The sequence below is a fragment of the Haliaeetus albicilla genome, chromosome 2 (genome assembly GCF_947461875.1).
Source record: "Haliaeetus albicilla chromosome 2, bHalAlb1.1, whole genome shotgun sequence".
Lineage (NCBI taxonomy): Eukaryota > Metazoa > Chordata > Aves > Accipitriformes > Accipitridae > Haliaeetus > Haliaeetus albicilla.
This window is the reverse complement of record NC_091484.1, coordinates 70741327-70765922: the sequence shown is the minus strand read 5'-3', so window position 1 is coordinate 70765922 and position 24596 is coordinate 70741327. Positions and strand designations below refer to the sequence as shown.

The window sequence follows — 24596 nt, the reverse complement described above, 5'->3', positions numbered from 1 at the left end:
ATTGCTTGTACAGGTATCTGGTCGTGTCCCGTCCCCCCCCCTTTTTTTTTTTTTTGAAAGAGACTATTGTCTTCCTGATGTGGATGGAACAATAGCTAGCTGTTCTGAATGACATAACAGTTGTACTTGAATTTGAAATAGCATTTTAACCATGACCCCCTTTCTCTATTTCTCCCCTCTTCCTCCTGCTTGGTAGGGACCAAATGCCTCTTTGGGACACTGTGTGTAAACTTCCATACTTTGCTGCCTAAACGTGCATCAGAATACGTGTTTGAAGTACCTGATGTGGCAAGTGCTGAAATAAACACTTTGAACACTTTGAGTCATGAATCCCTGGCTGCTGTTTTTATATTTCAATAATTGATATAACCTATCTGGAAGTTACTTGTCAGAGACCTCATCATGGTGATCTACAATAAATCTTGAATAAAAATAAGCTAGGAAGTTCATGTACCTGTGTGGAATATTTTAAGATTTGTTAAATTCGAATTCTAAGAGCCTGACCTTAGCCTGGCAACAGTAAGTTCTGTAGAACAGCTGAAGGATTTGCTTTATGGTGACTTGGTGTGTAGAGATCATGATTATGCATCTGAAGAGTGTTAAATCTGTCAGATGCTAACTGACTGGACATAGTTAGCTTCAAATAAATACTGATTTCATTTTTTATCATACCTCCAGTGTATTATGCTATATGAGCATGTGGTGGAAATAATACTGTTTCTGTAGCTCTTGTCAATTTTATTATACTGAAAAATGTAAGAGCATTTACATTAGGTTTACTGGTTTTTAATACTAAACAGCTAAAATAAGGAAGTTTTTTGTAATTATTTTTAACTGTCCAAAACTGAGACAGAATTTAGTCCAGAAGGAGCATAGGGAATTGCCTTTTTGGTGGACTGTTGAGTTCAGTAGCATCAAGTATTTCAAAGGTAGAATCTTATCTGTAACGGGAAATTTTTTTTTTTTAATGAAGAATCCTAATGATTAAATACAGAATTACTCAGTAATATTGACCTCTTAAATGTTGTCTTCGCTTTTGTAGAAGACCCTTTTGAGGACTTCTTCGGGGGCAGGCGGGGTCCAAGGGGAAGCAGAAGCAGAGGTGGTGGATCATTTTTCTCTGCCTTTGGTGGATTCCCTGCTTTTGGCAGTGGTTTTTCTTCATTTGACACAGGTAAATATCATAACATTTAACAAGGAATGCAGTTTGGTTTACAAAGGATCTCAATATAATAAGCTGATAAATACTTTTTTAAAAGTTGCCTCCTTCATTCAGGGAATTCTGAGGCTGCTTTTTTTAAATTAAGCTGTTCTCTGTAAAGTCTGAATGTAAATAAAGCTATAGTTACGGTATTTGGTCTACTTGAAAGTTCATGAAAAGTAAACAGACCTCTAGGAGGTAGAACTTTTTGTGTTCTTAATTTTGGTGCTACAGGGTTTTTTTTATAGCTTTAAAATTGTTTTTTTTTTTCTGTTTGCTTTTGGTATTGAGGGTATGATGGCTTTTATTTAAGGTCCTGAAAATACACTGGAAAAATGTGTGCCTAAAACCCATGGTACTACTTAGTATCAGTTTTGGGATAGTCAGTTTGAATGCTGATGTCTGTATCTCAGGAGGTTGCTGAGAGTTGCTGGTAGTCAGTATCCTTTCAAGTGTTAAGATTCTGGGTGTTAGTTGGATGCTAGTGATACAGAACTACTTGTGTCTGCTAACTCAGGGCATCCCAACATCTACATTAAAGCAAAAAATCAGATCCATTAAAGTTACTAGCTTTACCTTGAGTGGAAAGAATGATATAATGGTTTAAGTTCAGCAGACAGGCTGAATGCCTTTTCTTCAGAGAAGGAGATGACGAATGGTTTTTGGATCATGCTGTGCATTTGGAATTTGAACTATGGGTCCATATGGCAGAAATTGATGGGGCTGGAGCCATGTTTTTATTCTCACCCTGGTGTTTAATGCTATTTAGTCACTGATACTGTGTTGATGCAACCACCTAAGGGCATCCTGAAGCTAGGATGTAGTCTGAGTGAATGATAAACTTGGATCCCATGATCATGCAAAAATACATTTTTAGTCAAATACCTTCTTTCCCAATAGGTTTTACTTCGTTTGGTTCACTGGGACACGGAGGCCTTACTTCGTTCTCCTCCACGTCATTTGGTGGCAGTGGGATGGGTAACTTCAAATCAGTATCAACCTCAACAAAAATAGTTAATGGCAGAAAAATTACTACAAAGAGGTAAGTGATATAAATATATTTGTATGAAACTACATGTAGAGACATGCATAGCTATAAATACGTGTATTTAAATATACTATATATACACACATAAATATAGTGATACATGTATGTATATGTATTTTTACTGTTGCTGTTGTGGTCATCACATTACTTGGATTTCTCTGAATGCTTAAAAAAATTTGAAAAGTTTTGTTGGATTCTCTGACTCTTCTTGGCATTGCTGAATTACTTAAAGCTGTAGCATGTGAAAATGGGGAAGATGGTAAACTCCTGATAGTTGAGGAGGGTTCAGATGTGTAAGACCTGCTTTCAGAACTGCTCTGACAAAAAATGAAGGTTGCAACTTGTTTGCTCTTTGAAAGGGACCTGGCAATGGAGCTCTTGCAGGCCTCCAGAACTTCTAGTGTAATGATGCATCTCTTATTATGGTCCTTGACTACTGCCTGCCAAGTCAGCTTGAGCTTCTGGAAGGGAAAAGTGCACTTGGTTTCTGTTGATTGTGAAGCTTTCAACTGGGGATTGGGAAGACACTTAATTTTGCAGACACTGTGAAACTTGAAACAGTTTTCCCTAACATCTGCTCTAGTTTGCTTTTCTAGGCAGTGTTTGGAGTGAAGTTTTTGTGTAAAGTAATTTTCCTATATCTGTTAAGTCAAATAAGCAACTGAAACTTGCTTTGGAGAATATGTTTCCTGTTTGGAAAGTGAATTTTCAAGTACTGCACACAGTGTACCTTCTCACTATTTCATGCTTGTGATAGGGAAATCACTGCATTTGGGAAACCCAAATATTAGCTATAGAGAAACCTACATGGAACATTATGATCAGTAAGTTATAGGAGTACTGAACAAGTAGTTAAATGTAATTTCAGTACTTTATAAAAAAAATTTACAGAAAAGCAAGGGAAAGCCAATTTTTTTGTTTGGTAACTTGTATCCTGTACTTTGAAATGCAAGGTTCTTCTGTGTCCTATTATACTGGAGAGATCCTGTCATCTTGACCACTTAAATGCAGCCTTTGTCATCACATGCTGTTGTGGTCATGATGTTTTTCTGTGAGTGTATTCCAGAAAAATCTGAAAACTGCCCACTTTTGAGGGAATTGTACCAGGTGAGAGACACCAAAGAAAGTATTTACACAAAAGAAGATAAGGCACCATGTTTGTTTTAATATTAAAAAATAGACTAAATCAGGTATGCTGCTGTCATATCTTATGTTAGCATATTTAGAAACCGGGGGGGGAGAAGCAAGAAATGTGGTTAGCCACATCAAGGAAGACATGTTTGCTGTCTCTGAGAAGTCCTGTTACTTTGTAGAATGTCTGCTGACAAGGTGGCTAAGTCTAAAGAAGATTCATATACCAGCATACCCAGTGAAAATCTTCTCTGAGTAATACTTTGCTTCAGCCAAGAAGCCATTTACTCTGTTTTTAATATGGGTGTATTCTCTTCAGTAAGTCTGATCTCCAGAAAAATTCGTAATCATCCATGTGGTTTCGTCATTTGAATCATGAGGAGAGAATTCCCAGATAGTTAAAATTTAGGCATAAATTTAATGTTCTGAAAATAATTTAAACATTCCTTATCTTCCCATTTCTAAAACAACAAAAAAAGCCCAAACCCACAGAGGTCTTTAATAATCTCTCCTTCCAGACAGGGATACTTAAATTTTGCAACGTATCCTGCTGGTCATAAACTTGGTATACAGTAGGTCTCCAAAATAATTGCTCTTTTCAAATTAGAAGTGGATTAAAGACTGTCTTGCGTGCCTTACCTCATGCAAAACTGTCATTGGGTCTAGAATATTATGCATTTAACGAATGGGTAGGTACTAAATGCATCATCAAGATTGTACAGTTGATATGTCAAAAGACAGTTAGTTCTAGATAATAGTCTGTAGTGTCAGTACAACTGTGACAACGTATGAGGTGACAGCTGTAACTGTGAACTCTACAAGCTGGAGGATTCAAACTTTCAGAAAGCAATTTTCCTTCTGTAAATAAGCAGTATCAGTGGGGGAATGCAGATGGTTACTAGTTACAGCTTCTGTGCTGTTAAATACAAAAGCTTGCCAACTACAGTTGCATTAAGCAGGCAGTGCTCCATTATAGTTCATTATCTAAAATCCTAGGTCTGGTGTGTATTTTCAGACTGCTTACAGTGCTTTAAAATGGCTGTGTTTTTGTCCTACAGAATTGTTGAGAATGGACAAGAGAGAGTAGAAGTTGAAGAAGATGGCCAGTTAAGGTCGCTAACAATAAATGGTAAGGAGCAGCTGCTACGCTTGGATAACAAGTAATTCAACGCACGCATTTAACAGAAATTTTAAGCTATAACAGCCACCATTTGAGGATTGACAGGAACATTTTTTGAAGATTTCAAACGAACTCAACTTTCTGTATATCCGTACTTAAGTAGTATAAATAGCTCACTGAAGCTCGTATTTGTCATAGACTTTTGAGTTAATTGTTGGGACCACATCAATTGGACCATTTTTTGTCCTTAAAATTGTTGTAAATTTCTGTATGCACTTTTCTTTTTATTATATATGATCAAGGTGAACCATGATCCTTCAGTAGTGCTAGGGCGAGATGTACACTAACACTAGCATGAATCTTGCTTTTTACAATTTGAAATGTGAGCCAAGTAGTAGTTTAAGTCTGCTGTGAAGTTAACATTTCCAGGATAACCTTTTTAATAATTTCAGCTTTTTTTTAAATGTTTAGTAGTGAACAATGTTAATACATTTCTGGTAATGCATTTCTGGTTTAAATAAATTAAGGTTGTTTTCTAGTTGTGCATGAATGCAGACAATTTAGTAAGTTTTGACAAATGTTTAAATGTGTAATGTAAGCAAAAGGTAAACAAAAGTGAAGCCAGTGAGCTGAGTCTTTTGTCATTTGCTAAAAAAAAAAAAATTCAAAATGAATAAATGCTGATGTTTGTGGTGCATTCTTTCATGAATGGCATTTGTAACCTTCTTGTGTCTGTGTGTAATTTGGGCAACTTGGGAAAACAGTGCTTTCCCCCCCTCCCCTTCCACCTTTTTCTTCAGTCTTAAGGATGAGGGCCTTTTTTCTTTGCAGATGTTTTCTTCAGTGTGTCTGAAAACATGATATTTAATTTCTTTTCTAAACCTGTATTTGAAGCACCTACTTTTAAGAAGCATTCAGAGGCTGACTCGCTAACTCCATCTTTTGCCCTAGTACATTATTTTTTTGGTCTAGGCCTAAAGTAACTATTTCTGTTTAAAAAAAGTTTTCTAAAGTTCTAAGTTCTGAGATTGCTTCAAAAAATAATCTGTAGTGAACCTAAATATACAGGAAAATATTTAATAATTAAAAAAAGGCTTTCTGAATGATAAGATTTTTTTTGCTTGTTTTGAGAACAAACTTAATTGCTTTGAAGAAGATTTGTACAAAAGTATTAGCATTACAATATCTCACTCTTACTTTTACTCATCAACCAAAAACTTTGTTAAATTAATGGAGTGAAGCAAAGTGTTAATTTGTAGCTAAGACTGGATTTTCAAAGTTTAGTGGAAGATGACTTGATTTCTGTATGTCATAGAGAAAGCATGCAAATAACTATTGGCATGTGTTAACACCTGCCAGGCTCTGGGTCATTTCATGCATAAATCATGGATGTGCAGTTTTTATCTGTGCACCAGCTTTGAACATCTGGCCTTCACAAAATTCTTTAAGGTGGCTTAGTGTTGTGTTTTTTTTTTTTTAAAAAAAGCATGGTGTTTTGAAATGATCACTTAATGCCTTCTTGCTGAACACCATCTGCTTTGTACTAACAAATGCGTTGATTATTAAATACATCAAAAAGACTTGGTCTTGTTTATTGTGCAGGAAAACCAATTCAAATTAACCCAAACCAACAATCTAACAAACTGCAAAAACAGAATTCATATTTGTAGCAAAGTTAATATTTCTTATATTTGTCCCTCTACCATTAATGCTAATTTCATAGAACCCAGCAAAATAACAGGTAGAGGAAGAAATAAATACGTACTTTGCTTTTGGGACTACAGAAGTTATGTACCTTTTCAAGTTCTTTGCAGAGTTCTTGTTACTTCGGTGTTGTGTTTTTGGTGTAGAAGCACAAACTCAGTTTAAAACTAAACAGTGTTTTCTTGTTAATGCTGTTTTTTCCTTCCCCATGTATGTTCCTTCTTGATCCAGGTAACTAAACAGACAATTTATTTCAAAATCTGGCTTTGTTGTGATGTCTCAAGTTATTAAAAATGTTAGTTTATATTTATAGGACACAGTGTGCTCCTTTTAAGTTTTATGTAAACTGTAAAAAGTGCTTCAAAATTGGTTAACCGAGTCAAATAAAATTAGGACAATCTGGAGTTGAGTTTGAATTCCTTCCTGTGGATACCCATAGGTTTTACACTAAGCTGCCAAACTTTACCTTCAGTTTTAGTCCCAGGTAATCTTCTTTAACATTTAAATTACCTAGCTCAAGTTAAGAACACAATTTTGATAGCAGAGCTGCTAGTGGCCAATCTGTACCCACATGCTTGCCTTAGATCTTCTTACCCAGAAAAGTATGGTCCTTCTCACAGCATTATATACAAACAGTTCACTCCAGGGTTTTATAATGAAATCTTTTAACACTGTAAATTTGCTGAAGAACCAGTGTTTTGGATAGTCTCTCTTCTGCCTTCAGATCACTGAAGCTGGATATTGTCAGAGCTGGACAAAATGCAGCATTAAATGGCCGCACTGCACTTTCTTGGTAGAAGGAGAGACTGGCAAAACACAAGGACAAGAAGAAATGAATCAGCAGAAGGCAGAATTAATTAGTAAAGATTTCTACAGTAGTAAGCAGATACCCATACACCAGCGTTTGAACAGCCTGATCGTTGAACTGGATGGTTACATGGTCTTGGTCCAAGTATACAATTGGACTGGTAGTTCCAGTTCCAGATGTAAAAAATTGTCACCTCCTTACACTTGACCTAAGCCTAATAGTCTCCACCTGTTTCATTATGCAGAACACAGGGATTCGCTTTTTTTTAAATAACACCACATCCGACTTTTTTTTTAATGCAACTTCTTGCATCCAACTTCACTTTTAGTACACAAAATGAATCCTTATTCTATGTTTACTGTGGATCCAATATAAATTCTTTCTGTTCTGTATTATATATTCAGAATTTCTTATTTGTGCTGCTGAAATGAGTTTCTTTTCTCTTGAAAACCCACTTATTAGGTTCCTGTGAAAAATTTTGTCGTTCCTTACTAATATGTGATTTGCATGGATGTACAAAACCTACTCACTGGAAGTAATGGATCATCAAGGGCAGCAAATTTCCTTAAACTTCAATTTTGGCCAAAATAGCACAAAATACTTAATAACAGAAAAGGTTCTTAATTCTAGCAAATGCTAGGCATCAAATGTGCAGTGGGATGAGGTGGCTTTCAAAAAGAGATGCTGTTTGATTAAAAGTACCATTTCTTCATACAGGAGGGATTAATTTTGAATGTTTAGGGACACCATCCTGTTTAAATTAAGCTTCCTCCAGTGGTTTGGAAAAACTAAGATGCAGTTTTTGAACCTGCTAAGTCACTTACTCTTTCATGCTCTGCTTCAAAGTTCATTGGTAGAACACAATAACTTTGTAATGCTTTTTTTTGGTGCAGCCTCTTTTTGGTCTCTTGTGCATGGCAGTAATTTCAGTGCAATACACTGTAACGCAAGTTTCTCTTTTGATTGCATGGCACCTACCCCTTTCACTTGGCTTTGCTGTAGAAGTTTGGGATTTTGCCTTAGAATGCTTCACATTTTAAAATTGCTCAGCTATTGTAGTTCTTGTTTCTTACAACACCTTCTCTGTTGAGAATGACAGGCACTGTTTTGTGATATAAGTGACAAAGCTGCTCTGCAGAGTAAGTGTACATAGCATTTGTAAGATGTATACTGTATCAGCGTGTGATTAATTGATGGACTGAGTCTTAGAATGCTGAAAACAAGATTGTAAAAGACTTAAACCCATCATCTCTAAGCCCAAGGGTTTTATACCTCTCTGTCACTGTTTGTGTTCGGCTGTCCTGTTTGCTTGTCTCCTTCAGTATATTGGTGTTAGGTGTAAGTGGAGGTCTGTCTTTTGTATTTAGCTGTGCTTCTGTGTTTCAGACCATCTCTGGGATGGTCCAGTGATTAAGACAGTTAGATTTTACTTTTTGTTTTTTGGAAACGTGAGTTCTGTTCCTGAATCTGCTTTTGTTCTGTTTACAAAGTAAGCTTGTTTCCTACTTTGCCTTCATTGAATCTGTCATTGTAAGAGGATAGTGCTTACTTCTAAAGATGGTTGCATTGCAAAATGAATGCTACAGCTGTACGGTGCTTACAGTCAGAGAACTTTTTTCAAAAGTGCTCAATGTTAGTGCAAGCTTTAACTTAGTATTAGAATACTTGTTAACCTTTTTGTGGCATCATTTCATAGTATTTTTGGAAAAACCTGCGTCTTTGGTTGTGATTTTTGGATGTCTTAGTATTTAGGCTTATTTTAAAGTAATGATGTTCTCACAAGGTAGTTTGCAATACAGACCCCAGTGGTCTGCCAATCAGCAGTAACCCGAACTTTGAAACCTTACTTTTTTTAACATACAAGGAAGCTTGTTTGCACTGTCTGTTCCCTCTGGTCTTGTTTATTTTGGGACTGAGTTGTGACCATAGACTTGCTTTGCGTAGTACTCAACATAGATAGTTTGGGTTTTCTTCTTGTTATTGCTTGTCTTCAAGTGGTTGTCTTAAGTAAAAAGCTTTTTATCTTCCACCTGAAATGGTCCTTATGTTGCAATAGTGTTGGAATGAATCATACGCACTTTGTTAATGTTACAAACTATACCTTTTGAATTTATAATTTTAGTGGGTTTACGGCTTGTTCTGCTTTGGTTTTGGAAAAAAAAAATACCTCGACTAGAGTTGGTTGTTGAGTGAAATGCAGTACTGAAAAGTTAGAGCAGAAGATGGTTGGTTTATACTCTGCTACATAGGTCATGCATTCACAAAACAGTAAGCCTCGCTTTTGAGATGCTGCTGTCAGATTAAAAAAAAAAAATTAAAATGCTGTGACCATCTGAGCAGTAATGCTGAACCTATGCAAGCTGACTGCTGATTCAAACTCATTGAAACTTCTCTGAAAACTATGTTCTGGCAGACTTAGCGCTGGGTTAGGTGTTATCTTACTTACAACAGCTGGTAGAAAGTTAATTGAAAACCCACGTGAATACTATATCCCTTGTCATGCTTACCATGTCTAAAATACATGCAGTAGTTTGGATGTGATAGTACCGAAATCTGAAAGCTATGAAGTCCTGGTGTGAGGCAGATTGTGCTGGTGGCCTGAGTGCTAATTATCTGCCAAATAAAGGAAGCTGAGGACTTCTGCCTGAGAAGGTGTCAGCTTTGAAATGTAATGGTGGGGATTAAAGTATATTTAATTCAGAAGATAAGTAAAAAGTTTATTGAAAGGATGCTATTAAGTAGAACTGTCTCTTTAGTTCTCTGGCTTTTTAAATAATGCTAGCTTTTGCAGGATAGTGGATTCATTTTAAAATAACTAAAAATAGATCATTTTTGAGCTTGACTTAAAATTGACAAGAAAATAGATTTTTAGAGGCTTACAGTAATAGCTCTTAAAACTTTGCTTTGCCCTATAACTTATCCTTTATACTGAATCACAAATGAGAGCTCTTTCAGCTGTTCTTTTCAATGCAGCCAACTTCAATTGAACTTCATAAAAGTAGAAGAAAACCCCTGTAGCTGCTAGTTTACCAGCGGTCAAAATAAAGCTGAATCGTTCATACACCTGAATTTTAATTCTGAGAGATTCAATATTAACACCTAGTTTGTAAAGACTACAGTAGGGATGTTAGTCTCTTACGTGATGCAACAAATGACATAGTACATTGAGAAGGCTTCAATTCCTCCTTTTATTGACTGTTAAAAAATGTGAAATCTTCTGCATTGTTTCTTATTTGTAAATTTATTTGAATGAGTTACTAGTATGGGAGAGGAATCCGGCCTGGGTGACTGGTCATAGAATTCAAATGGTGAAACACACATTCCTGATGGCCAGAAGAGAGAATTATTTTGGCTGCGTCTGTAACAGAGTTGCTTGAAGTTGTTACTAAAACAGCTAAAGATGCAAAGCAGCAGCTCTGGAATAGAATTCTTCTCTCAGTTGCAGTCACAAGCTTGAAGGAATTGTGGTCCAGAAGGGGAGTTTACCTGGAAAAAAAAAATCATAAGCCTGCAGAGGCTTTGACACATCTGGTAGAGAAGCTGGGCAGATGCAGCAGTCTCTCGGTTTCTCTCCAGAAATACTGCTGTGTCTGTGTTAAACTTTGTAACTGATATATAGAGTAAGATTAACTCAGTTATTTATCACACATTTGCATAACTGTCACCATAGCCACCTCTGGCAGACTTTTTTCCTAGGCATGTAGTTGGAGGCTGCATTTTACTCTTCACAGAAATGAAATGCAAATTTGTCATCCTGTTGCGATTTTGTCTTACTCAGTAACAGAGTACTGTGTCTTGCTTTTGTGAAAGGGCATATTCTGTAGTATCAGTCTCCGTCATTCTTCTTCCAAAGGGAGCTAGACCATGGATGTTTTAAAATTGCTTTGGACTTCTCTATGAAAGTATTTCTGGAGGAGGATGGAGAAAACTCACATGGCCGAGGCTCAGTCTTGCCTCCAGTCTCTCTTAGCCAGAGTTGGAGGACTAAGCCTTTTGTCTTCAGAGGACTTTGGCCAGGCTTTCTGTAGTAATACTGCCTCTCATCAGAAAGCACTTTGGTACTTTATTTGGACATGCCCTGTTAAGTAGTCACTCAGACACCGCCCAGAATTAGTCTGCTAATCTCGACGTCTACATTTATTACTAGTGGGTGCTTAGGGGAAATACAGTCGGGTCCTTATCGCCAAAAGTACTGCACTTCAATAACGAAAGGGCGTTATTCACCTCTTCTATACCAACTGGGAGCTGGATGTTCAGGAGAGCATTAGAGAGCTAGAAATTCACTTAAACCTCTTTGGGTGCATCTGGTATGGCCTGCAAGCATGAGTAATGTTCATAAACCTTCTGCCCTCAGTCTTTGAGCTCCTGAATGAATGCAAAGAGGTGGAAGATTTTTCTCTTGGGGAGGTTCAGCTTTTGAGTTAGGACAACCACCAAAATGTTTCTTTTCATTAAATACCTCTAGTGCTACTTCTGTCTTTTCTGGGACTGGATGTTTTAGCCCCAAGAAGAAAGGCAAATCTTAACATCCTTGATAGGTGCGAAGTTGCTTCTCAATGTAACTTGCAGGGCATGAAACCAGTGAGGGAGAGGCAGGAGACCCAACGCAGCCTGTTTTGTGCTGTTGACATAAATTTCAAGGACTTTTTTCCTCATTTGGCCTTTGCCTTTCTCATCAGGAAAACACGATCACGAGTTATCACAGTGAATGCAGAAGCGGTGGGTGTTTGCCGATTCTCTGCCGGCCCAAGCTCTGTGCTGCTGTGAGGGCTTGTGTTCCTGCCAGTGCAGGCAAGGGAGGTGCTTCTGCAGCCTGAGGATGGTGTGCCAAATTCCAGTTTGATTCTAAAAAAATGCGTACACCAGTAAGATAAAACTGTGCATATTAAAGGTTGCCTTGTTTGGAAGAAGGGTATAAACATTTGTGTAAGGCTAGACAAATTCAAACAAGAAGATAAACATGCACACATGGGTGATTAACTGTTGGAAGAACCTGCCAAGAGAAGTAGTTTCTCCAGCTTTCAGTGTCTTAAAAAAACAGCTTTCTGAAAAATAGGGTTTAGTGAGAAGTGAGCGTTTGGGCTTTACAGAGAATTAACAGAAACTCAGGAGCCTGGGGCACAGATCGAGATGCAACATAGGGCGCAGTGTTCCTTCAGGCCTTTCTTCATGGCCTGTATCTTAGCTTCTTCCCTCCCTCTCCTGTTGTGTTAACATTAACGCACGTGACATGTTTTCTTACCGTGGTTTTGAGACTGGGGGATGCTTTTGTGATGAAGGAATTTGAGGGATGGTTGGGGCCGTGTGTGGAGGCCGCCTTCCCTGTCTCGGGAGGTGCTGGGGAAGCAGGGTAGCTGGAAGAGAGGAGACAAGGCGTGCAGCTAGGGCGCAGATATTATTGCCTGATGACTATTGCCCTAAAGCATCCAGTTTGGCATGTGTAGTGCGCGAGAGTGGACTTCGAGTGGCAGAAGACGTTCTGGATCTGTTAAGGTAAGTAGTTGCTTTATTGTAGTGGACAGATGGGGTGGTTAGTGAGGAGGAGGAACCAAGGCGAGGGCTGTGATGACTGTCCCAGGGAACTGGATTTGGAATTTGCATTACAGTCAGCCCTTGTGCATCTCCTGTCTTCTCACCAACAACAGGCTGCAGAGCTTGAGACAGCCTAATTCCAGCTCCTGAGATGAAGATTAGAAGGGCTCTCGTTAATGAATGTAATGTTATGACAAACTTTTATTTGGCAGAATGAACTATTAATTTTCTTAAGCGTGGGCAACGTTTTAATGATGTAAAGGTTTTATTTTTAGTGTGTGTTAAATCTTACATGGATAGCAGTATGTGTGTTTTGAATTTTGAGTGACTGATGAAAAAAGCTGGCTTTTTGTTAATTCGATTGTCTGTGGTAGTGCGCTAAATGCCTAAGACTGAAATACATCAGAAAAATATTTCTACAGGGAACAGCTGGAGCAGAGTCTCCTACAGAACTATGTGTGTGAAAAAAATCTCTGTAGATGCTGATTTGGGTTTTGTATATATGCAGAGCTGCATTTGTTAAGCAAGTTTATTTCGAAGAGAAGCTTGAGGAAAGGCAAATTCCTGGAATTATAACTCAGCAGCATTTGGGTCATACAACAACCAAACGTAAACTCTTGTGTGGCAAAGTCTTGGTATCTCTAAAGTCCTTCCTAATTTTCTGGGCAAGGTATCCTGCTTGGAGAGTGTTGGAACTCCAGAACTAAGTCTTAGTTCTTCTGTGGTCAAATTAACCATATTTTGAGAACTAAATATTCAGCCCTTAAAATAGCTTTTGTGCAGTCTCCTTCCTGTACAAATAATAAAACCTGTGAGGCTTTTGCCTTACAGCAGAGTCAGGGAATACAGCTTCACTGGTATAGACACAGCCAGCTGTAGTGACAAGAAAACTTGTCACTTGGAAAAGCAAACAAGCGTATGTGCTGTACTGCTCTGCCCTTTTCTGGCTTAAAAGAAGCCTCGGACAGAAATCTTTCTGTAGTTGGCAAAGTCTATAGCCAGTGTACACCTTGTATGTGTTGACTGTTCATTAGCAGTAAACCACTTCAAAGCTAGTTATTTTTAAATGTATTAGAGCTGTAACTTGTCAAAGCAAAATAATTGTATCCATTTTATCCAAGGAACTTCAAAGTTTTTGAGTCGCATCCCACGTGGAACCTATTTCAGAGTTCAGAAATGCAATTCTCTTTGCTGTACAGCTGAAGTCCCCTGTTAACATCGCTGGAAGAGATATCACCAGGTGTTCTTAGGCGAAACACAACAATTTCTCTAGAGAATCGGGTAGAAAATGACCAAGTAGATGATTATTTTTACCACTATTAAGTAAAAAGAAAATTTATGCATACTTTACTGTGCATATTCATGTTTTTGAGGTGTTACATCAATGCCAGCTACTACTATATGGTATATAACTTGCAGTATCTTTTGCAAGGGGGGCTGCATAAATAATTTCCAAAGTATTTCTGAAACACTGGACTGACTTTTCATCCATCATTCATCCATCCATCCATCTTTTGGGCATTAGCCCAAAAGAATTGGAAGATAGTCCTGTTTGAAAGGTTAAAAGAAAGTTGAGTAATTTGTCCTGAATCCTACCTATAGCAGTTTTGTAGCCATTAATAATTTCTTTATTAACAACTATAACTCTGACTTGAAAAGTGTCATAGAATAGAAGGTGAATTTTAAGTGCTTTTTAATGCAGTGAATAATCGAGAAGATGCTTCTTGAAATCGCTCCTTAAAACAAGAAGCTCAGCTCAGACAAATAAAACATTTTTCCAAGAAGACGCAGATGTTTGAGCCTCCCTGTTCTTCTTGATGAACAAAACCAAGAACATAAGAGTAATTGATTACTCTTATGTGGTTTCCACTCTTCCCTCTCCTCTAGCACTTGGTCTGAGATCACATGTGTGCTTTGCTCCCAAAATGTTTATAGGAGGAGATGACTACATCCCTGGTAGCTCTTCCTGTAGAATAAATCACGAAGCCGAGTGCACGGCCGTGCCGTGTGCTCTGTTGCAGGGGAGGTGCTTCTTGCAGAATAGTTTCCAATAGCGGAAAGCCTTTTTTTACGAGAGCTGTTTGGGGGTGGTGGGGGTGGTGGTTTTCCTTACGCCTCCCAGCTTCTCCTGAAACAAAAAGCCCACCCTTCGTTCACACCAGGCTCCAGATTGGGCTCACTGTTGTGTTTTCTGGGTGTGGTGGCAAAATTTCCCAAATTTTCGGTGTCTCTGGTGTTGACTATGGACCTGTAAGTGGCCCAGAGCCAAGCTAGCAACTTGGAAGTGCAGCATAATGTAGGTTAGATGGTATATTGCTAAGAGAGGTCAATGCCTCTCCAGTTCTCTATTTTGTGGCAGTTCTGGCTAATCTTCCCTTAAAATGTAGGCCCTCCAAATTTTCAGTTGGAATTGTGATAGAGATGGACACTCTGAGGTCCTAGCTGAACTGTCATCAATGTCCAGTATATTAGTGCTACAACAGCATGGTTTTATTTATCAGTTTATCTTCTCAATAGAAATACAGTGCTTTGAAGGCTTTTGCAAACAGATTCTACCTCCTGGAAGGTGAAGCTGTAATTTTGTGTCCAGTCCACTATTCAGTCTTGAGTAAGCAACTTCTTTAGAAAAACAGTTGTTAATTCTTTTATTTAGTATTTTTTAAAATTACTGTAAAAGGAGATTGTTTCTGCAGAGATACCAGGCAGTATCCAATACCAGGAGTTCAGGCAAGGTCAGAATTTTAATTGGAAAGTGATGAAATGTTCTCAAAAGTGCAAAGTCTGGGACTTTTTGTGTCAGTCGCTGACTTGCATGATAACAAATGTAGGTGAATGTCAGTCTTATCTGTTGTGCATCTGTTCTAGGTTTCCTTTCGATATCACTTTGCTGACTGCAGGACATCTTCAACCCTGCAAAGGGAGCAATAATGATCTTACAAGGCCGAGGAGAAATGCTGTAGCGTAAATGAAGTTTGACATCTTCAAACTTAGTAAAACTCTTGGCAGTGTTTCTGAGAAGATTTTGAGATTGCTGGTGTTCAAGGGGGAGGTGGAGTAGCTTTGCTGGATCCTGCACTTTGGGCTGCTAGTAGTACAAAATTGTCTTTGTAGTTAAACAGTTCTAACCTCTGCAGTTTTGATGATCTGTTTTTAAAGTTTTTCAAATATTTATCCCATGGTCTAAAGAGTCCACTGAGAAATAGTCACTTAAATACTTGGAAGAGCTTTCACTGGCATTACAGAATTACAGGAGATGTGGGTATGTGCATATGCTAGATGATTTTGAGCAGAAGCTCGTTATGGTAACTCCAGGTGTTGAGTTGTCCTGTCGTGCAGTTTCGGTGGGTGCATCCCTTCCACGGGCACATCCACCTCTCCACCGAGAGCCGGTGAGCATTCAGGTGCTCTTCTGTTCTGGAATGTGGCACTCTCCAATTTCTGTGCCTTTGTGGTAGCTCTTAAATACTGGTGTACCCCCTCTTTTGCTTTGGCCTCAGAGATTGTGGTTGGAAATGGTTGTTGTTGTCTTCAGTGCTTCGTCCCATCGATCTCGGAGGTGTGTTAAAAGAGGAGAAGGTGGGATGGTGCCGCTGCAGCAACACAGTAGGATGGGAACAGCCATCGCTCCGGGCGTGGGCAGCTCGGGTGACCTTCCCAGGAGGTGCGTGGCCGTATTGGGTACACCAAGCAGGTACTAATGTCACTGTTTGAACTCTCCTTCTGTTTCCAAAACTCGCAAAGCTCTCTTGGTAAAACGTTCCTTGTTCCTACTGGATCTCTGCAGAAGGGGCCTGTAAACTGGCTGACGATACTGTTCCCAGGCACAAAAGGTAATTGTAAGTATTGTTGTTGGATGGTAGTCATGTTTCTGGTTTGGTGTTTGTTTTTTTTAATGGAGAAAATTTTAATTTCTGTGCTTTCCATTTTTTGGTTATTTTGGTCAGAACTTCAGTTTGAGCAGTATACATGGAGCAATTTCTTTTTGTGTGTGTAAAAGTATGTATGTGTTTGTGTGTATATGTTTGCATGTATAAATATTTAGTTATTGATATGTCTTGAATTTGAAAAATTACTTTTATTCCTAAACTATACTGGATTTTATGGCACAGGCTGAAGAGCTTGACTATGGGTGGGAAAGATAGATTGTTTGGAAACTTTGACAGTTCCCTGATGGATCAGAGATGCCAATAGCAAAAAGTGGTGCAGTTATGGCCCCTGTAAGGCCAGTGTATAGGTTCCTAATTAAATACAGTATTTAGTCAAAATTAGTATTGAACATCAACTTGTAACACTATTTTTTTAAATTCAGGCTTCTCATTAGTGTAGTCAATATTATCGAACTGAATGCCAACTAATGGCTTAGTGCTCTTGTCAGGAAGATGTCAAAAATAGGATTGGGTTTTGTGGTGAAGGTTCATAAAACATTTTGAAACCTATTGAGCTGTCAGACGAGATGTGCTGTTACTATGAGCACATGTCATTTTCAGGGTCAATTAAAAGATGATGGTCTTTGGAGCTCTGTAAATCAGGGATGTGTGCAGGCACTGGGAGCTGGGATTTGCTTGCCCTAGTCCTAATAATGCAGGGACAGATGAAGAATGAATTACACGTTGGGGGGGTATAATTGGAGAGGGTGGGCATCTCTTCTTTTTTTTGTAATTAATATGTGAAACCCTTAGTGTCATATTTAAGGCTCAGGGTAGAAGGGAGAATATATTTCAAATGATAAACCTGAAAAGATGAGAGCTTACAAACTGAGCACAGACAATGCAGTATAAAATGTGGAGCTTGCTCTTACTGTCTTGTGTCTGTGAGATTTCAACAGCGCTAATAGCCATTTGATGAAAATACAAACTTGGTGATTTTGTGCTTTTGCCAAATTACTATGGAAGTGTTGACAAAACAGCTGGGGAAGTAATTCATCACATTTTTGTGCAGTCACTCATAAGATTCTTTTCTTTTTAAATTTAACTGCATGGCTTTTTGCTTTATATGTAATCTTGTTCTCTTACGGTAATCTGGATTTGCTGTACATTAAGGTTTTGAAGACTCATTTAAAGCTGATAATCAATGAAAAAATATGTAACAAAACTGTGTAATTTGCAAATTAGGGCTTGCTCAGAACTGCTCTGGGCTGCTCCTTTTAGTGAGGGCCACTAATGGAACTGTAAGATGACATCTTGATACTTCAACTTGTTGGGTTTTGAGAGTGACAAAGATCTGTTCATTGCAAAAATGGAAGAGCACTTTTCCTCTGCTTGCTACCTGAGGAGTTTTCTAATTAGAAGCCAATTTTGCTTGACTTGATGGTGGTAACTCCTAGGAGGGTTGAAGGCAAGAAGCAAAGTTTTGTCTTTGGGGCAGTGAAGGGGCTGTTTTGTCTGGCACTGGGAGGCTCTGGAGCACAAGTGCGAGAGGTGCAAAGGTCTGCGGGGCTCTGCTCGGGCACAAGGAGAGAGGAGACGCTGGTGGAAGGCACCTCGTGTCTGGGTATGCAATGGAGGACCTGGCCGGGCCGCATGTAGTTGCGTTGTGGATTTTTTGTTTATTTGTTTTCCTCTAGTAGTGAGTATTAAGTTGCATTGTGCTTTTTTTTTTTTTCCCCTCAGTAGGATTTTGGTTTGCACTTCAAATTGAATTTCAAAGTGAAACGCGAGCTGCGAGGCTTCCTCATGGTAGAGGTGAAACCTGCAGGGATTTTTGCCTGAGGTTGAAATATAGGCGAGATGAAAAAAAGCTCTGAATATTGAACCCAGTCAAGTATTTTGATGTTGGTGATACCAATTCTGGAGGAAGAGAGGCCATGTAAGAGGGAGGCAGCTACAGCGATGTGAGCCCCATCTCACCTACCTGTTGCGTAGGGAGTGTGTTGGGGGAAGAAGCCCCAAGAGCAGGAGCCCTTGGTGCAACTTTTTAAAGGGGTCTGGTAGGCAGCACTGCAATGTAGTGGCGTACAATGTGACTTGCAGGAAACTATGATAGAGATGTGACATGACCCTGAAAAGTGTAGAAAGCATCATCTTTTAAGTAATCTCAATTGCTGTTTAAAAGTCGGGTCCATTTGTTCAAACTCTGAGCTTGAAATCTTGCTAATTTGTATTTATATATGTCAAGCTGTGAAGCTTATTCCTCATTCTTTGCTTCCTTTTAGAATTCATGCAGAAATGAATAAAAGACCCCTGTGTGATAAAGTCTTTTAAAATTAATAAAATTCACTTTGAGCAGCAGCATGCAAATGGGGTCATCTCTCTGCTTGCTGGAAACATGGGGATTTGTGTTACCTCCTGCTATTTGCATTTCCTACATCCCAGATTTTTAAGATGAGAGCAGTTGGCATAATCTATATGGATGCCCTGGTGTGCTTTGACAGAAGCAAAATAACTGCAAAAGCCTGGAAGTGCTCAGCCTGCACTTCTCTCTGGCCTCAAATTTAATGTGGGGCCATTCACTGGGCTTTAAAAGATCTTTCAGTGAGTAAGTTTTGACAGCGAGGAGGTAAATCCAGGCGCTCTCAGCAACTCCCCTACCTATAGTCAGGCAGCAGAGCTTGGTGCCACCTGATATGGTCAAACCCGGAGTGGCTTTAGCCATCGATCCCCATTAGCCGCTCAGGGGAACAGCATGATGACTTCCTTCCAAAGCACCCCTTGGCAGCGCCGCTGCAGTTAGCGTATGGTGTGCATTCATTTAATTTTCCCTATTTGTTGCGGATTGGGGTATCTTGGTGGCGAAACATCGTTGTCTTGAGTAGCTCGGTGTTCTGGGAATGCAGGATTCGTGTTGGTACACGCTGGGCTGAATACAGGATATAATGGGGTTCTTGGGCGTGTACGGGGGTGGTAGGTAAAATCCAGGTGGCTAAAAATAAGAAAATCAAAAGGCTGAGCTTTCGAAGGGAGCCGCTGCGGGGCGGGGAGGGTGAGCAGACCCGGCGTGGGGCTTTCCCTGCCCCTGCCCTGCGCCGCAGGGGTACGGGCTGGGTAGGAACAGTGTGAGCTGGCACCGGAGCAGCTCGGTATGAGGGCAAAAATAAAAAGAGCAAGTCCATTGCCAGCTTTTGAAGCCAGAAGGGCAGAGGATCGCTATATGCGTTGAGCAAAAAGTACCCAGCCCTGCCCTTTACTGGATACTGGACGTGCTGCAGCCATGGCTCCCCCAGGACAGAAATAGCACTGCGAGAGTCATTCCGTCAGTCTCTGTCCTTTTTCCCAAATCCCACCCCTGTTGTTTTTCCATCGCTTCCCAGGACTTCACCACCACCTCCCTGCTGTCTCCTGCCACTTGTGGGGTTTTTCCCCCCCCTTGGAGGAAATGCCCGGCTCCCACGGCAGAGGAAAAAGCAGTGCTGGTCCTGGCCTGGGAAAGCCCGGCCCAAATCCCCCAAGTTATAAACTTAATCCAAGGTTTTGAGTTGGAGCAGGGAGACATAATGTGTGTCTGAGCGCGGTGACGTTGGCGATGGGTGAGCTGTGCGGTCGGAGCCAGCGCAGGGTGTGGGACCGGGGGAGGATGAGGTGGGACACGGCAGCAGGTTTCTGCAGAGGGTGCAGACTGAGAGAACCGGTGACGTCTTTAGTTTCTAACCGCTCAGCACTCGGGGCACCACTTTGACTAAATATTTCCTAGCATTTTGCAGGAGGGATGTCTCAGACATCGGTTTGCTGCACCAGAGGAAACCCTGAATGTCCTCGTGCTCTCGCTAGCACTGAGGAATGTGCAATCGCTCTGGAAGAAAAATGATTGCCAATAGTTGGTGAAAGCCACTGATTTGTGTTAGACGACTCAAAATGTCGTCCTTCATCCTGTGCTTCAGCTGATAAACTTCAGTGTTGACATAAACTCCCTTTATGGTTTACAAAAGCTCTGCCTGTGGAAGCGATGGTGCAGATGGGGTAGCTGCTCCGGCATTCCCCAGATAGTTTCTGAGTGATTTCAGGCTCTTTCGGCTTTCAAGACTACTTGCATTTTTTTAATCAGTAGATTTTAAAATGGCTGCTTTTTTCTCATAAGCGTCACATCAAATAGCAAGAGAGAGATTTTTAGAGGCTGTCACTGTCAGACAGTGACATTTTCCAAAGAGGACTTGATGCAAATTTTAGTTTCTGTCGAGTCTGACAAACCCGAGAGAGCACAGGCTGAAAGTGGTTTTTATAACTCCTGCTGTTAAGAGTTGCAGTATTAGTGTTTCCTGGCATTTAGAAACAAGTTTAAGAACAATTCATTAGAAGAACTTGCTCATCATAGCCTCTAGTAATGGTGAGGGAGTATTTTCTTGGCTGAGTGTGTTGCCTACAGTTTCAGGAGGGGAGGGTGTGTGTGTGCGCACATGCAGTTTTGGAAAATACCCTGGGTTTGGTATTTTACAATGAGCATCCGTCGCTCCCAACAGAAATTAAAAGAAACCATGATGATTTGGCAACTTTCTGAAAACAACTTTCAAGTTTGGTCCCCCAGATTACACCACTTTCTTCTATGTTTTAGTAGAGTTACTCGGTCTCCTGATGTTTCTCTGTGCTATAATACATTAGATATGGAGCTTTTAAGAGACGAAACAAAAGAACCAGTTAATCTCCAGGAATTTTTCAGCCCAGGGTAATCCAGGCCTGTAGATAGGTCATTTCCATTAAGTAAGTTCTCAGCTCCAACGGGCTCCTCTAAAGTGTGAGACTTCCCAGCAAATGTTGGACTTGAGTCTCAGAAGAACCCTGGTATCTTCTGCTAAGCTAAATATTAATACCGGAGCTGCTGTAACAGCGGAGAAGTTTATCAGTACAAAAATCTTACCAACAGATACAAAGATTGTAGTGATATCAACTTCAAATAAGTGTATTTAAATGTTTTTTGCTTTTTTTTTTCCTTCTCTTTGGGTTGCGCCTTCAGTCATAGCTCAGCTCTCCCTGGCAGCAGCGGATGTAGTTGAATCATCAGAAACCCCAGTGCCCTCCGTAGGCGCAGGGTAAATTCCAAGCCCTTGTAATAGGAGGGGGAAAAAGTCAAGCAAAACATTTTTTCTTTTTGCACACTTGTTTTGTTGTCAGTCAGCATCGGTAGCAGCTCAGACTAACATCAGACTTCCAGTTGAGTCTTCTCTAGAAGCAGCAATACGGTGTCCTGCTCTGAGCTTCAGAAAATACACCATCTCTTAACTTCAAAGTCTTAAAGTATTAGAAAGACGTTTTGCTGGCCATCATTCAAGAAAGATTTGAATGGAGTAAGTTTCCTGCAAGCCGTCCTTGCACAACCAGCTCGCTGGAGCTTTAGCTCGGAGCCATCTTGTGTCATTAGATAAAGCCAGGTATCCTTCACCAGCTGCATCTTCTGATGCCGGTTACAGGAAGGGCCATGAGGTGTTCGCGGCCTCAGGGAAGTCTTCCTTTGGACTAAGCAAACCGGTGTGCCTACTTTTTGTTTCTTAATACAGGGGAAAATCCTGATTATAATTTTTTTTTTTTTTTCTTCTTGGTTAGGTGTGTGAGAAAATAGCATGCAAGCAGTAGGGCTGTCATGTGGGAAACACAAAGGCTCCGCTTCCTTTTGCGCGGGAGGTGACATGGTAAATGTAAATCAGTGGTTCGATATCCTCAGGATGTTTACCCTGGTTTGTTTGGCATGTTTCTGTTAATTACTACCTTGCCATTAATTACTGCTGGTTCCTGGTAGGATTTCAGTTCAATTCCAGGACGTATGCTTAAATGTAATGCAAAATAATAATCCTAACCCCTGCAGGGCTGCTGTTCTGTGAAATGCTCCATGACTTAACCTGTCCCACCTCACCTGGAATATCCCCGGCCTTAGTGGTTTTATTCCTGTGTGTTATCTCCATTTTCCATGGACCCCTTGGTGTAGCTGGCAGCTCCCCCAAAGTGCCCACTTAGTCCAAGAATTGTACTCGCTGTTTGCCTTCGACATATAAAATCGATGTATTACCGAATAAATACAAGTTGGCAGTGACTTCCCCGATAACGTTGCCCCTCACGATAGGCAATATTGCCCTCTACTGGTTAATTACAGGTTAAAAGATCCATATTTTCCCCTTTCATACAGCAGCACTTTGCTATGAGAGGTTATTTTTCAGCCCTTCTTGCTTGGAGCAGAACGCAGGTTTTGGTCCTAATGCAACTTTTTAGGATGCTACAGCTGGTGTTTGATTTCTTTTTTCCCCAGAAGCTGCTTTTCATTTGGGAGAACCTGGTGTACCAGAAAACCAAGATTTAATTATTGTTTCTAAATGTTAGTAGTAATGCTGAATCCCTCATTTTCAGAATTCACCCCTGGAAATGTAACTTCTCCAGACTGGTTTTGCAAGTGAAATAACTGCAAGGTTTTTAATTATTATTTGCATTAGTAGAATAAGACCTTTTGCTTAACACTAATTGGGATGCTGCTTCCAGCAGCCCCCAATAATTGCTCCCTTCCCTGCCCCAGCTGGGGCAGCTGCATCATGAGCTGGATCCTGGCACTGAGCTGGGTTAAAAATAAGCTTGCAAAGAGAGTGTTATTTTTAACCCGGGTCAGTCCCCTGCTTGGGTTCACGGCGCGGCTGCCCAGGCTCTTGTGTGGGTGTGCTGGCTTGGAGGCAGGGGAGGTGGCAAGGAGGAGCCGTGGGGGGAACCAAGGGCTGTTTAAAGCTGGAGCACCCCTGAAAGTTGCTTCTCAAGTGGATATTCCAGCTCTGAACTCAGCTATGGATCCCCCCTCCATACAACTAATGTTCCTAAAAGCCTTTTCCAGGACAAACATCACCGCTGACAAAGCTCCAGCACTGTTGAAACGCTTTTTGGTGGTGATGCCCTGTGTGGCTGACCTTTCCCAGAGTAAATTCTTTTCAAGTCTCATATTTGCAATCGGTACAGCTAGCTTTATTCAGAGTCTGGCTCGAATGTTTCAAATATGTTTAAATATGTAGAAAAAGAGAAAATAGTTGATGCAAATGACACTTCAGTTTTGCTTTGCAAGTTGTATTAAAGGTAGGTAATCAAAGATTTGGAGGCTCATACCGTGCACAGTGCCGTAGATAATTCAATATTTGAATCACAGCTGATGTGATTTTACAGCATTTAACTAATCTGTGGTGTCATCCTGCTTTCCTGCACCTCAGAAAGGGGAAAAATTTTGGACCATTTTGGGGGGTCTTTTTGTTGAAGTAAAACTTGTCTTTATTTCAGGGGGAGATGGAAAACTGAATTACTCTGGGTGATTGAGATGGATTTAATCTTTTCAGTACTTGAAGGGGACATATAAGGAAGATGGAGACAGACTTTTAGTAGGTCCTATAATGATAGGAGAAGGGGTAATGGTTTTAAACTAAAAGAAGGTAGATTCAGACTAGATATAAGGAAGAAACTTTTTATGAAGACGTTGGTAAAACACTGGAACAGGTTGCCCAGAGAGGTGGTAGATGCCTCATCCCTGGAAACATTCAAGGTCAGGCTGGATGGGGCTCTGAGCAACCTGATCTAGTGGAAGGTGTCCCTGCTCATTGCAGGGGGTGTTGGACTAGATGACCTTTAAAGGTCCCTTCCAACCCAAACCATTCTATGTTTCTATGATTTAGCTGCAAAATGTGCTGCTGTGTAGTGGTGGGGAGCAGCTCTGCATCCCCCCAGGGCTCTGCCATAGGGTGAAGGACAGATGGGGACAGGTGCTGGGAGCCCAGAGATAGGAAACACAAATTATTCTGGAGGAAAACTGGGTAATTTTGTAGTCTAATCAAAGTAAATACAGTATTTGACTTAAGCTGCCACTGTATTATGTTTTGTGGCATGCAGATGCAGCCCCTCTGGTGTGCTGATGCTTTCACCCCAAACAGAAGAGTAATGCTGATGGCAGCTGAAGAGGGAATTTTCTTGCAGTATAACACAGGTTAGCTCAGCTTAGCAAAAATGCTAATTACAAATCCTTGATGACAGCAATTTAGGGAGCTTACGAGGAAAGGCTGAAGACAAACTTCCAAAGGGATGTTGGTTCTCCGAGTCCAATACTGAGGAGTTGCGCTCTAGGTTTTAGCATAGCTTGCCACCTCTTTGGGGCCAAGCGGTGGGTTTGAACAAGT

At 40.3% G+C, this 24596-nt stretch overlaps 1 protein-coding gene across 5 annotated transcripts in view; it reads left to right on the top strand.

The window, feature by feature from the left end:
* DNAJB6 (DnaJ heat shock protein family (Hsp40) member B6) overlaps positions 1 to 24596 on the top strand; it is a 65661-nt gene that overhangs the window by 28011 nt on the left and 13054 nt on the right. For all 5 annotated transcript variants that reach the window (XM_069778189.1, XM_069778187.1, XM_069778186.1 and 2 more), the window contains exons 6-8: positions 1043 to 1174; positions 2102 to 2243; positions 4439 to 4509. In XM_069778189.1, coding sequence (XP_069634290.1) covers positions 1043 to 1174; positions 2102 to 2243; positions 4439 to 4509 — 345 coding nt within the window. The remainder of the gene's footprint in view (positions 1 to 1042; positions 1175 to 2101; positions 2244 to 4438; positions 4510 to 24596) is intronic.